General features: G+C 43.1%; 1 protein-coding gene across 3 annotated transcripts; it reads left to right on the forward strand.

Moving 5' to 3' along the window:
- The first annotated feature begins 9,786 nt into the window (after nt 1-9,786).
- On the forward strand, nt 9,787-13,614 carry LOC110615872 (protein FAR1-RELATED SEQUENCE 5). Of its 3 annotated transcripts, none has more exons than XR_002488108.2 (3): nt 9,787-12,306; nt 13,067-13,378; nt 13,464-13,614. XR_002488108.2 is itself a non-coding variant. In XM_021758053.2 (2 exons), exons 1-2 carry the CDS (start codon nt 10,180-10,182, stop codon nt 13,229-13,231), a joined length of 2,292 nt encoding a protein of 763 aa, XP_021613745.1. In that variant the 5' UTR covers nt 9,787-10,179; the 3' UTR covers nt 13,232-13,614. The 3 variants fall into 3 exon arrangements, 1 of the variants encoding a protein (XP_021613745.1); XR_002488109.2 differs by having other exon boundaries at nt 9,787-11,950; nt 12,039-12,306; nt 13,067-13,614; XM_021758053.2 differs by having other exon boundaries at nt 13,067-13,614.
- Nucleotides 13,615-13,878: the final 264 nt, after the last annotated feature.

Below are 13,878 nucleotides of genomic sequence, written 5' to 3' on the forward strand. Positions count from 1 at the left end.
GGAGGAAGCTCAAGTCCGAATTGCTGCTTATCAACAACGGGCAGCCCGTTACTACAACCAAAGGGTCAGGGAAAGAAGTCTAAAGGTAGGGGACCTAGCCTTAAGAAACTTGGAACCTACGGGAAAAAGAGCAGCAATGAGCAAGTTGGTACCGACCTGGGAGGGCCCATTCAGGATAACAAAAGTGGTCAAGCCAGGAGTATATCGAATTGAAGATATGCGGGGAAACCCTGAGCCCCATGCCTGGAATATCCAGCACTTGAAGAGGTATTTCCCTTGAAATATTCGTAAAGAAAAATATTGTACTCTGAAAAGCACAAATGAATGAAATAACGTTATTCTTTGCATAATGATGTTACCTCTATTATGAATGTTGCTTCTCTTTTAAAAGGAAAGAACAGAATATGAAGACCCTGAGACACAGAGACCTCAGAGGGGGAAGACCGGGATCCCCTAGAACTCCCGGGAAAACAAAGAAGACCGGGATCCCTTAGAACTCCCGGGAAAACAAAACAAAAACGGCCGGTGAGGATCTTAAAAGACCTCCCGGAGCATGAAGACCGGGATCCCCTAGAACTCCCGGGAAAATAAAGAAGACCGGGATCCCTTAGAACTCCCGGGAAAACAAAACAAAAACGGCCGGTGAGGATCTTAAAAGACCTCCCGGAACATGAAGACCAGGATCCCCTAGAACTCCCGGGAAAACAAAGAAGACCGGGATCCCTTAGAACTTCCGGAAAACAAAACAAAAACGGCCGGTGAGGATCTTAAAAGACCTCCCGGAGCATGAAGACCGGGATCCCCTAGAACTCCCGGGAAAATAAAGAAGACCGGGATCCCTTAGAACTCCCGAAAAAATAAACAAAAACGGCCGGCGAGGATCTTAAAAGACCTCCCGGAGCATGAAGACCGGGATCCCCTAGAACTCCCGGGAAAACAAAGAAGACCGGGATCCCTTAGAACTCCCAGGAAAATAAAACAAAAACGGTCGGTGAAGGTCCTAAGGGCCTCCCAGTGCAAAAATTCCAATATCATATGCAGGGACAACTCATAAAAACACGGCTCCGATCTCACGCGAAAGACGAGTCCCAAGCTACTAATGAAAAACAAGATTCCGACCTCCCGAAGGAGCTCGGGGCACAATAGCCAAAAGCGCCACAGCCCCAAGCCGACCTTAAAAAGTAAGCTCGGTACGACACCAACCTCGCGAATTGACCACTGGCGCTGAACTAGCTAGCCTAGAGAGAGATCTAAACAGCAAAGAGCTCAGAAAATACTCAAGGGTACAAGAAGCGTTACAGACTGTAGGCATAAAAGCCTAGGCAAAGAGCAAAGAACCGAGCTCCCAGCTCGGATAGACTCGCAACATGCAACACTCAGGTAGAATGAAGCTAAGTATAGAGGAAATAACAGAGAACCGAGCTCCCTCTATGAAAAGGCCCATAAAGGCAGGAACGTATAGGAGGATAACTGAAGCCATGCAAGTACAAATAAAGTACATGGATTTACTCCCTCACTAATTATGTAATAAGTACTGAGGAAGTAAAGGGGCAATCCGAGGAAAATCTAATGACACGAAGCAAATAAAACCTCAGCTCCAACCCCTGTAAAGATAGAACTAAAGGCAGAAAGACGAGCCCTGCTCATCATCGAGACAGGTACATGATCTGACTTACTATCATTCAGCAAAGGCTGTGCGCCCGAGCTCACATTAATAAAGTAACAAAGCAGAACTCATGAGTGCAGCTAGCCCAGCTCGGAAAGAGCTTACGGATAAGAATGCCTTGTGAAAAAACAAAATAAATAAACAAGTCAGAGACTAAACCCGTGGTTAAAATTTTCAGCCTTGATTAGCTGAGAGACAAGAGATGAAAAACGATGTAATCAATTCTTTACAAAGTTTATTAAGCACAGCTTAAGTGTTTCTTGTCAAAATCTTTAAAACTTAAACAAGTCAGACTGTTTAACAGAATAAGTGGTCCGATGAGGCTAAAACAACAAGCAAAGTAAATGCAAGTGAAATTTCATTAGAGCATATTACAACTTATTCATCTGATGAGGTCGAAGGAAAAATAGTCCTTAAGGGACTTACATTTCTAAGAATGTCATCGCCTACATTATCTTTATTTACATTCGCATTTGAAGGAGATCAGACACCCTCCAATTCAGATTTACCAATGCCCACAACAGGCGCATTCTCCAGCCCTGGGCCGAGGTCACCCCCTTCAGGCTCGGGGTCGTCTCCTTCAGTTTCGAGGTCCTCCATATCTTCCCCGTCCAGCTCGGATTCTTCCTCAGGAGACCCAGCTGCAGTGCGAGAGGTTCCTCTAGGCAAGGGGAAATCATCTTCCCCATATAACACATTCTTGCCATCAGAATCCACTTGGCAACTCGAAGTTCTGCCAGAGGAGTATCAGGAGCATGTCTGGCTTCTCTTAAACCCCGATTATAGCCAGTCCTGAACATGCGGAAAGCTTTCTGCCAAATAGCAATCTTCATCTCCGCAGAGGCTTTATACTCCGCAAGCTGTGACTCACAGGCCTCAGCTATAACTGCCTTCAGCTCAGGGGAATCCTTGTAGTCTTGAAGGTGAGCTTCACAGGCCTGCTCAATCTTTCTTTTTAGCTCATTCGACTCCTGATACTCCACCAGACGCTTCTCGCACTCCAGCTGGATCTTACCCTCAGCATGTCTGACTACCTCGAGCAGGGCCGAACATTTACGTTCTAGAGTCCTGACTTCATGGCTAAGCTGTTGATTACGAAGTTTGGACTCCTCCGCCGATGAAGCCAGATCTCTGATACGTTCAGAATTTGTGCTCAGTTCCTGCTCAAGGACCTCCACCCGAGCTAAGGCCATCTCTTTTTGAATATTCACCTTATCCAGGTGAACTTGAAGTCTTCCTAACTCAACCTTCAGGGCCTCATATTGGCACTGGACCTCATCCTTCTGACTTATAGCCTCATCCCTCTCACGAAGGGCCCCCACCATGGAGGACAACTGCTTCAAAACCTCCTCACAGCGGACCTCAGCAGCAGCTGCCCTCTCATCTGACTCCTTTAAAATCTCCCGGGTGCGAGACAACTCTGCTTCCAGGGATTTGGCATGTTCATGCGCCTCGGCTGTTCTCACATCAGCCCTTTTGAGAGCCTCCAAAGCTGTATGTAGCTCGCGTTGGAGAGACTCGGAGTGCTCTCGAGCAGCTGTGAGATTGCCCCTAGCGTCGCCGGTAGCAGATAAGTTCTCTTCCAGACGCGCCTCCTCAATCCGGCTATTCACAGACTCCCGGAGGGAATGGTCGCGAGCATCTACCTCCATGAAGAGGCCCGTCACCTAGTACAAAAGAACAACCATCAAAAGAAAGAAATCAAGAGAATCAAAAGAGAAACAGAAAGACAATTTACCATCAGAAGCATCTCCCTGATTATATCCCCGAGCTCCTCTCGAGATCGAGATCGGAACGACGCTTGCTCCCTCGTAGAACTGGCTAGAAGACCAGTAAGAGCAAGCAAGCATTGATCTGAGGCCTCCGTAATCCCACCAAACATCCGTTCTCTAAGGATTTCGGCAACTACACTGGCCGGAGATTGATGGGTGATGTCCTCTGTATTTAGAATATCGTTGTCCGGAGCAGACAACAAAGGCACAACGGGAACATCTTTTCCTTTCCCAATAGGAGGGAGGGCTGGAGATGATCCTTTAGAAGCCCTGTGCTTCTTCCGAGCAGGAGCTGGGGCAAATGCTTCAGGGGGGGATGGACGCTTATCCCCGGCCTTTGCTATGACGCCCTCAGACTTAGATCCAATCCCCACTGGGGCAGGGGCATCTCTGGTAGGAGCCTCCGGGACACTGTCCTCAACAAGAATGACCTCCAGTCCCGTCCCAGGAGCCTCCTCTTCAATCAAATCTTCCCCTTGGTGCCTCCTCAAAAGGAAGAGCAAGATCCGACCTCGTCTGTTCAATGTCCCCTACCTGCTTCACAACAACTAGGGGAGCTCCCTCCGCATCCTCCGTAGAACCCTGACCAGACTTAGACTTCTGAACAGGTTTCAGGGCATGGGCCGACCTGCCACGGCCAGACCGTCGAGAGGACCTGGCACCGTGGGAGCTCGGCTTAGGAGCTCTAGAGGAAGCTCTGGCAAGAGATCGGCTAACCTTCTTAGAAGACACAATCTGAGCCACCTCATCAACGACCTCAGACACGCGGCGCCCAGCCCGAAGGGCATCTAAGGCGGTGTTCATGCTCTCCCGAGACAGAACTAAGTTCTTTGGGGGCTTGATCTGGTCCATCTCAACGTTGGAAGCTGCCAAAAAACACAAAACCAGAAAAAATTAGCGTACTTTCTAATATCACTCACGAGAAAAAAGCAAAATTGCTAAACAAGGCGCTATACCCGTGTCTCGGATATCCCTAAGGTTAGACACGAACATACACTTCTCGACGTCATACTTCTTGTCCACAGAAGTCAGTCGAAGATACCTCACCTGCTCAGTAAGGCTTAGTTGGGGCAGGTTGTTGCAACCCAAGGGGACATCCTCCCAGCCTAACCCCACTCCCCAAGATAAGTCGGTCTCTTTTTTCAGCTCTGCCACAAGGAAACTCTCTACCCATCCCTTTATTGAGTCCTTGTAGCCCGTGAAAAGAGACAATCTACCACGGGGAGAAAAATAGTAAAAATTCTGAACCGCTCTAACGAGGCGGAAGAAAGTGGCGAATAGACACGCCGTGGGTGTAAAACCCCAACTCAAGCAGATAGATTCAAAACAGCACATGAACAAAATGGAATTTGGGGACAACATCCGGGGGGTTATCCCAAAGTATCGAAAAACCTCGATGAAGAAAGGGGTAAAATGGAAAGTCAGATCGAAGTCCTTTTGCTTAAGGAAGAAGACTATGCAACGACCCTTTTGGGGATCTATCAAACCAGGAGGGGAAGGGTTTGGAAGAACTATCCTTTCATTTCGAAGAGGAGCTCGAATAAGGTAAAGCGGAGTGTCTAAATACCTCCGAGAAACATACTTAGTTATGGAAGAAGGAGTAATGTGCGACTCGAGATTAGCAACATCGGGAAGTTTAGGACTCTCCATGGAGGAATAAGAGAGCGTACCTGAAACGCAATAAGGTTGAGAAAGCAGAAGAAGTCGAAGGAAAACAGAGAGCAGAAGAGAACAAGTTTCCTCAGGAGACAGAGAGAATTCGAAATGAAAGGCGATAATGAGACGACGAGTTGCTCTGAACAGTTTTGTCTTGGAGCGGCGCGGTCATTATTACTCTCGAAGTTTACCCCCTCACCAGTTGGACAATAACTGCCGAGAAGGTAAAGGGACAATAGAGGACCGCTAGACTTCCCCACCCTTATCAAGAGTCAGGCTCACAGCAATAGCCCATCATCCAAAGGCCCACATGCTATCTGCATAAAACAAATCCAACTCGTCCAGGCCTTAAGACCAGACTCCACCTGGATCTCTCACCTAGGACGGCTTGACACGTAAGATTTACCTCATCACCACTCATACGATAGATACTGAGGAGGTAAAAGAGCAAGTCGTGGAAAGATCCAAGGACGCAAGCAGAAGGAAGCATGATAAAGACCAGACCTGCTCACCACCTAAAAAGGTACATGATCTGACTTATCATTATTAAGCAAAGGGTACGAGCCCGAAGTAGTAGTAACGAAGTAATAAGGACGTCTTGGAATCATACAAACCTGTGGGTCAAGAGTTCAACTCACTGGTTAAAAACAGAGCTCGCGAGTACGGCTAGTCCAGCTCGGAAAGAGTAAACCAAAAGCGATTAGTCCAGCTCGGAAGGAGTAAACCAAAAGCGGTTAGTCCAGCTCGGAAAGAGTAAACCAAAAGCGGTTAGTCCAGCTCGGAAAGAGTAAACCAAAAGCGGTTAGTCCAGCTCGGAAAGAGTAAACCAAAAGCTCAGTTGACTAAACAAACTCTAGTTCTGATCGGCTAGGAGGCGAGTGTAACAGCCCGGACGTGAACCTCGGCACTGTTACCGTTCACGGCCCAGGGTTATCCCTCGCCTGGCCTCTTTGCCACCTCGGGCTTTCCACTGGCGTCGTGAACAGCTCTTAACATCCATTCACCCTCACGGGTTCCTGGCAGGATTTGTCCCCTTGGGTTCTTGCATCGAATGCATCCTTCCCCAAGTGGATTTGTCCCAAATTTGCCTTTGGAAATTAGGTCGCCTCCCCCACTACTCGAACCCTTGACCTCCCACTTTAAGGGAATAGTCTGGTGAGAGTGAGTACCAATTGTTCCATTAGTTGTGATGTGATGCATTTCATGTTATCATATGTTTTAAATGCTTTATTATTCTGCTCACTGGGCTCTAGTAGCTCACCCCTCTCCCAAATTCCCCAGGTTTGCAGGTACGGGTTAGACAGAGAAGTCAAGAAGAGTAATGAAGTCTTATGCATGTAATAGTTAGAATGTGGACATGACAGATTGTATAGATATGTAATGTAACGATATTAAGGTTAGAAGTGTGCTTGACCAGTATATTGTAATCCCTTTTTGATACATGATCTTAATGTTTATTGATGACTATGTTTAGCCAACTCAACCCTTGTTATGCCACCCATTGGGGGCATTGATGAGATCCCACTGAGGGGTCAAGTTCATGATTATGGCTATGTTCAGTGCATGCACAGGTTGAGTTTGGTGTATGATAGAATGTATGAAAGAAAAGTTTTAAATTTTTATGTATGTTTGTTGATCATGTATGGGATTAAACAGGTTTATAGGTTACATGTCAGGCTTGCTACGGGTCCCGGCGGCCTTAAGCCGATCTGGATCCTAGCGCCGGTAGCGGTCCGATTTTCGGGTCGTTACAGCGAGGAGGAAAAACGATACAGTGGATGCCTCAGCAAAAATTACGAAACACGCGGTCTAAATACTTCGCTCATGATAAGGAAAGAACAGCTCGAATATGAACGAAAAATAAAAATTTCATTAAAAGAAAAATACATTACAGCATGTTACAGATACCTACACTACGGGATGAAAGGCTACCCTTAAAGGATTTACATGCCCGGATACATCATCATCTACGTTTACATCATTATCACCTCCACAACTATCTTAGCTTTCAACTTTAGAGAATCCTTATAGATCGGGAGACAAGCTTCGCAGGCCTGCTGGATTCCCCCTTAGACATTTCTCTCGATCCAGCCGAGCCTAGCCACGTCACTATAGGAGAGTCGAACAAGTTGATTCCCATAAGCATCTCTCACTGTTCCACCATAGGCAGGCTTCCTATCTCCCAAGTGTGATGCACGATACACTCGAGCAAGCCGAGGAAAATCGGCGAGGCATTCTGAAGAGCAATGGAACAAGTGAATGTTGCAAATCTACACACATACTATGTTGGACTAATTTTAGCAGGTTACCCTTGCTAATATTACGTGTGTAGACAGCATCTCGTATCTCATAATAAGCTTCAGAAACCATGTTATTCCATGAGTTCGAGTCAGGAGCAGACATCAGGGGCACCACAAGAATCTCCTCCTCCTCTTCGGGAGAAAGAAAGACAGGAGCCTGGACAGGAGCAGGGGGAGGAGGTCGTCCGGACAACCTGGAAAACATGATTCTGGCAACTTGTCGAGTAACCTCCCCCGCCAATCGCCCCATTAGGAAGACATTCGAAGCAACGTTCAAGCTCCCTATGGTCGGCGTAAGAGTCTTAGGGGGCGTAATCTGGTTCATCTTTACCCTCAAAGGCTGCAAAAATCACAAAAGCAAGGTTAGGACAGACCCCTATGAAAGACGTAGAAAATTCAAGAGAAAACATAAAGAGAGTAAAACCAGGGGCCAGCGTCCGAAAAACAATTCCGAAATATTGGAAAACCCCGTTGAAAGAAGGAGATAAGAGAAAGATAAACCATACCTTTTCCACATGACAAAGAAAACTAAACTTGCATCTTTCGGGAGATCAATTGAACCAGAGGAAGGAAGATCGGAAAGAGAGATCCCGTTGTCTCGATAAGGAGCCCGAGGATGAGAAGGAGGTGTTATTAATATATAGCCAGAGGCTGAGATTTTAATATAAGATAGGGCGACCTTATACCCCTTGTAGCGGCATCAGAATCCTTAAAGGTTATTCACAAAAGAGGAAAGAAAGCGTATCGGGAAGATAAAGGCAGGAAAGTGAAGATAACAGTGTGCACAAAGAGCAGAGGAAAGCTAGAAATAGAAAAAAGATAGAGAAGATTTAAAGCTACAAGTGACAAAAAGATGAAAGGGCGTCATGGAGCAAGCTGAATTCAAACAGGCGCGGTCATAATGATTCTTGATGTTTACCCACTCGACAGTTGGGGCAATAACTGCCGAGGAGGTAAAGGGGCAATTGATGACCGCTGGATTTCTCCACCTCAGTCAGGGGCCAAGCCCTCGATCGCGGCCCATCGCTCAGAAGCCCACATATCCTCTACATTAACAGGTCAGGCCCTTTCGAGCCTTGATACCGGGCCCCTCCGAATTTCTCAACCAGGCTGGCCTCGCCTTCACTGCACCTCGGGCCGATCTCCTTTGGGCCTAGCTTTGCTCCTATCTTCCGGCCCAGCCCAGAACCAGAAGGAAGACTCATTCATCTGCCTTGTGGACCCATCTACACGCGCGTGGAGAGGATCAGAGGTCGTTACGCATGGGGCAGAGATCTGATTCCCTCGTACGTCTGAATCAACGTAGCAGGGACAGGTGGTCCAATGATATACGTTCTGTTAGCACGTCACTAGCAGACAGAAGGAAACATATAAAAGGAGAAATACCCTCCTCTATATTTTAAGCTTTTTCTAGTTTTACAGAATTTCTTGTAAAACCCTATTTCTCTGGATCTCAGATTATCAGGACTTATTGAAGATTGGTAGTTTAATTTTGGCCGCCGATGAGAGATATTGTTGTGACATTAGTATTTTAGGATTGTCCTGTTGTGACATTAGTATTTTAGGATTGTCCTGTTACGCTGGAGAATCACGCTTCAGTTGACTGCTGTTGGTCGTAGACTATGCAGCATCTCCTTCTTGTACGATCTGATTCTGGTACAGACTGTGTTTAAATTTGTGTTAATTCAGAATTTTGTTTGGTGATACTGAGATAGAGGATAATGTTGGTGGAGTTTTGGTTTCTCCAATATAATGACGATTGAGATTTTTCTTTTTATACAGTACATCAAATTCTGTGACCGAATTGAATGAATTTTGGATCAATTTCGAACTGATTTAATTATCTTTTACTCTTTTAATTTGATTTGAGCCGTAGATAAAATTTTAATTTATTATGTTTCTTTAAGTCTCTTTTAGTCTTATAAATGCTAAGAATTGCATTGTTCAAATCACTATTTTGAAAAGTGATAGAGAATAAATATCCTCTAGTTTTTAGCTTCGATTAATGTGTTAATTTTACGGTTTAAACCGTGAGATTTCAGTTTTTATTTTTTAATTTTTAAATTTCGATTTTAAAAAAAATTTAAATTTATTATAAATTATAATTTTACTTTTTTTTAAAGGATTGTAATCTATATTCTATAAGATTTCAGTAAATAATTTTTTAAATCTATTATCTAATTAAGCAGATGATATTTTTTTCTTTCTTTTACAACGAAAATAACTTTTAGAACAATTCTTAAATACTAAAAATAAAAATTTTCAAATACTTTAAGAAACCATTTTTTATATGAAAATTTAAGATAAATAATATAAATGTTTATCCTAATTAACAAAATCACATTTAATGCAAAATGGTTCCATTTTTTATTTTAAAAAAAAGCATGCTGGTTTGCTCCCATAAACCTTCAACATAGTAAGAAATGGTTTCTCCTCTGTGCTCTAAAATATTCCCAAACTGAAAACCCTCAAATTCCCAAATTCCCTCCATTTCTCCCTCTCTTCCACACATTTCACCAAGGACAAAGCCTCATAGTTGCTTTGGATCACAGATTACAAGCAAGCAGATTATCCTAAAATCCTTTGCACCTTGTTTTGATCTGTGGAGCTCGCCCATGCTCACTCAAACATCACAACAGCGAGAATCTCTAAGTTTAGCTAATCTCTGGTCAGTTTCTGTTTCTTGCTCTCCCTTGTAGCCTTATTTCGCACTTACTTCCTTATCCTGCGTATTTACACTTACAATGTAAGAATTAGAGATCCTATATTCAATTCCCTATTAGTCATGGATATCGAGCAACTAAATGTGATGGAGTTTGATGACTTGGGTGGTTCTGGTCGCGAAGACGAAGTTACTGCCCTTGACCTGGAACACCCAGATGGCTTTGATCTCGAATATAATGATAATCATAATAATCAGGAATTATTGGAAGGTCCTTCCACGGGTCCCTCAACTTCCAATTTCGACGCTAATCTCGAGCCCTATGAGGGTATGGAATTTGATTCTGAACAGTCTGCTCGCATTTTCTACAATTCATATGCCCGCCGTATTGGTTTTAGTACTAGGGTCAGTGTGTACCAGCGGTCTCGTCGCGATGGGTCTATCATTTGCCGCCAAATTGTGTGTTCTCGTGAAGGGTTTCGTCGTGAGGGCAATGAGAATAGGTCTAAAAGACAACGCACCATCACTAGAGTTGGGTGTAAAGCTCAGATGACAGTCAAGAAGCAGAGTTCTGGAAAATGGGTTGTAACTAAACTTATTAAAGAACATAATCATGATCTTGTGCCACCTGATAAGGTTCATTGCCTCCGTTCACACAGGCACGTGTCTGGTCCTGCACGAAGTCTGATTGATACACTTCAGGCAGCAGGGATGGGGCCAAGTGGAGTCATGTCTGTTCTGATTAAGGAATCTGGTGGAATCAATAATGTTGGTTTTACTAAAGTTGATTGCCAGAATTATATGAGTAGTAGCAGGCAGAGGACACTTGGGAGTGGTGGTCAAGTTGTTTTTGACTATTTGAAGCAAATGCAAGCTGAGGATTCTGGTTTCTTCTATGCTGTTCAGGGTGATTTTGATAACTCAACAGGAAACATTTTCTGGGCAGATGCAAATTCAAGAATGAATTACACTTACTTTGGAGACACTGTCACATTTGACACGACATATAGAACAAACCGTTACCGAGTCCCTTTTGCACCTTTTACGGGGTGGAACCATCATGGACAGCCAGTGCTGTTTGGATGTGCATTACTGCTCAATGAGTCAGAATCCTCTTTTGTTTGGCTATTTGAGACTTGGCTTGCTGCAATGTCAGGCCGCCATCCCATCTCAATCACAACAGATCAGGACAGAATCATAAGGGCAGCTGTTTCACAAGTGTTTCCTGGAACTCGCCACCGATTTTGTAAATGGAACATTTTTAAGGAGGCCCAGGAGAAATTATCTGATGTATATCACTCACACCCTTCTTTTGAAGTGGAGTTCCAAAGATGCATCAACTTGACCGAGACAGTTGATGAGTTTGAATCATGTTGGGAATCACTTGTTCAAAGGTACGATCTTGGCGATAGAGAATGGCTTCAGTCCATGTACAGTGCTCGTCAGCAGTGGGTGCCTGTTTATCTCATGGATACATTCTTTGGTGAGATGTCCGTAATGCAAGGAAGTGATAATATTAATTCATACTTTGATGGGTATATAAATGCATCTACTAATATTCAGATGCTGATTAAGCAGCATGAGAGAGCAATTGCAAATCGCTATGAAAAGGAAGTAAAGGCAGATTATGATACAATGAATATTCCTCCAATTTTAAAAACCCCATCTCCTATGGAAAAACAAGCAGCAAACTTTTATACAAGGAAGATATTTATGAAATTCCAAGAGGAATTGGTTGAGACGCTTGCTTATCCTGCAACTGTAATTGATGATATGGGATCAACAATTACATATCGGGTGGCAAAGTTTGGAGAAGACTGTAAAGCGCACTTTGTTAGGTTCCATGTTTTTGAGAAGAGAGCTAGCTGTACTTGTCAAATGTTTGAGTTTTCAGGTATTATTTGTAGGCACATATTAGCAGTTTTTAGGGTGACCAATGTTCTGACACTTCCTTCTCACTATATCTTGAAACGATGGACAAGAAATGCCAAAAGTCAGGTTTTACTGGATGAGCGTGCTCTTGGACTTCCTACTAATTCGCAAGAGTCATTTGCTGTTCGCTGTGAAAACCTTAGCCAGGAAGCCCTCAAATATGTAGATGACGGTGCAGAATCAATACATATTTATAATGTGGCAATCGATGCTCTTCATGAGGCCTCGAGGAAGGTTGCTGCTGCAAAGAAACAAGGTCCTGTGCCTATGCATAATACTCTGGTTAATGGCTGTCAGCAGCTACAGCCTCGCTGTCTGGTATGTTCTTGAACTTATACAAGAATTTCTCTTTGATCGACCTCTGTTCATGTTGCACATAATGCTCTCAGTGATTGACTCTCTTCTTCAACATATAAACTTCTATGAGAATTGCTGATTATTACTTATCTTTTTAAATATGCTAAGGATGTAAGTATCAGATCCTAAACTATGGATACCATCACTGGTTTTAGTTGGAGGATTTGAGGAATTGTAGCTTATGTTTAAAGGTTGTTGTATCAGAAGTTAATGTGCAATTTTAATAAAGAGCTGCATGCATATGGATTCTGCAGTAAATGAATTTTCAGTGAACGTGTCTTTCTCATTAAAAGGCTAAATGTAATTGTTGTTGGTTACAACTGTATATTGTGAACTTAGCCCTATAAAGGTAAATATTATAATCCAGTATCAATAAATAATATATTTTTATGTTCTACAAACGTGCGGAGGTATGCTTTTGCCTTTTGACTGACTTCCTGTATAAAAATATTTAGACATCAAATAATACGGTAATCTTCTATAGCTGATTTGTCGCATTGCTGAACAAGATGTAGGAGATGTAAACAAATAATCTCAATATTTGCTTGTCTATTCTCAGGAAACTTCCTTCATAAACTTTACAAATTAATTTTGAGTTCTTAGAATCATACCAAATCAATTTTGTTGTGTTTGCAGACATATAATTCTGTTATTTGGGTTTCATAGTCATGCACCCACGTCTCCATTAGACTTAAGTGTTCTTCTTTCATTGATTTTGTAGGATCAAGACAAGAAAATTCAGGAATTGACTGATGAATTGAAGCATGCAAGTAAAAAATGTGAAGCATATCAATCAAAATTGTTAGCTGTTGTAAAAGATATGGAGGAACAGAAGTTAAAGATATCTGTGAAGATTCAGAATGTGAGGCTCAATCTAAAAGATTAAACTAAAGCATGAAAGATGATGTGTGGGAGAAATGAACTAGTAGGGGGATGGTGGGTAAACTATAATGGTCTTGCCATTTGCTTTCCACGATCCTTCTTTAGTTGCTGCAAGAGTATAGAGTTTGAAATCCTCAACGATAGTTGTAATGTAAGTGTTGTTGAGGCCTTTCTATGTAATAGTTGTCTTAGCAGTTAGCTAAAACATTTAGCCACAACTTATGCCATGGCTATAGGTGCAAATTGTTGCAGCGGCTATGAGAAGGATAATGTGGAGTGCGAATAAGATACTAAGACGGAGGAGTTTTAGGAGGTAAGTGAGAGAATCTTGAGCACAATTTTGCTTATGATGGTTGTTTCAACAGCTGCTTACCCAAGTTACTTCTATGAACTCTCCTACGTCATAAACTAACAACAGTATAAGCTCCTGCTTCTGAGGGGTGGTTGTCCCATGATTCAACATCACCTATATGGAAAATACTTATTAGTTGACGCAGAATAACACAGATAAGGAATTGAAGGTATTGGAATCGAAAGAATTCGTATGTAAAAGAATTTATTAATCTAATGAAATCAAGATGTAAGGAATTTCTTTTTGCTAATTTTTATAGTTATTAAAGATTTTGTTTATAAAGTTTAAATTAGTTACTA

Source organism: Manihot esculenta, chromosome 5, assembly GCF_001659605.2.
Source record: "Manihot esculenta cultivar AM560-2 chromosome 5, M.esculenta_v8, whole genome shotgun sequence".
NCBI lineage: Eukaryota > Viridiplantae > Streptophyta > Magnoliopsida > Malpighiales > Euphorbiaceae > Manihot > Manihot esculenta.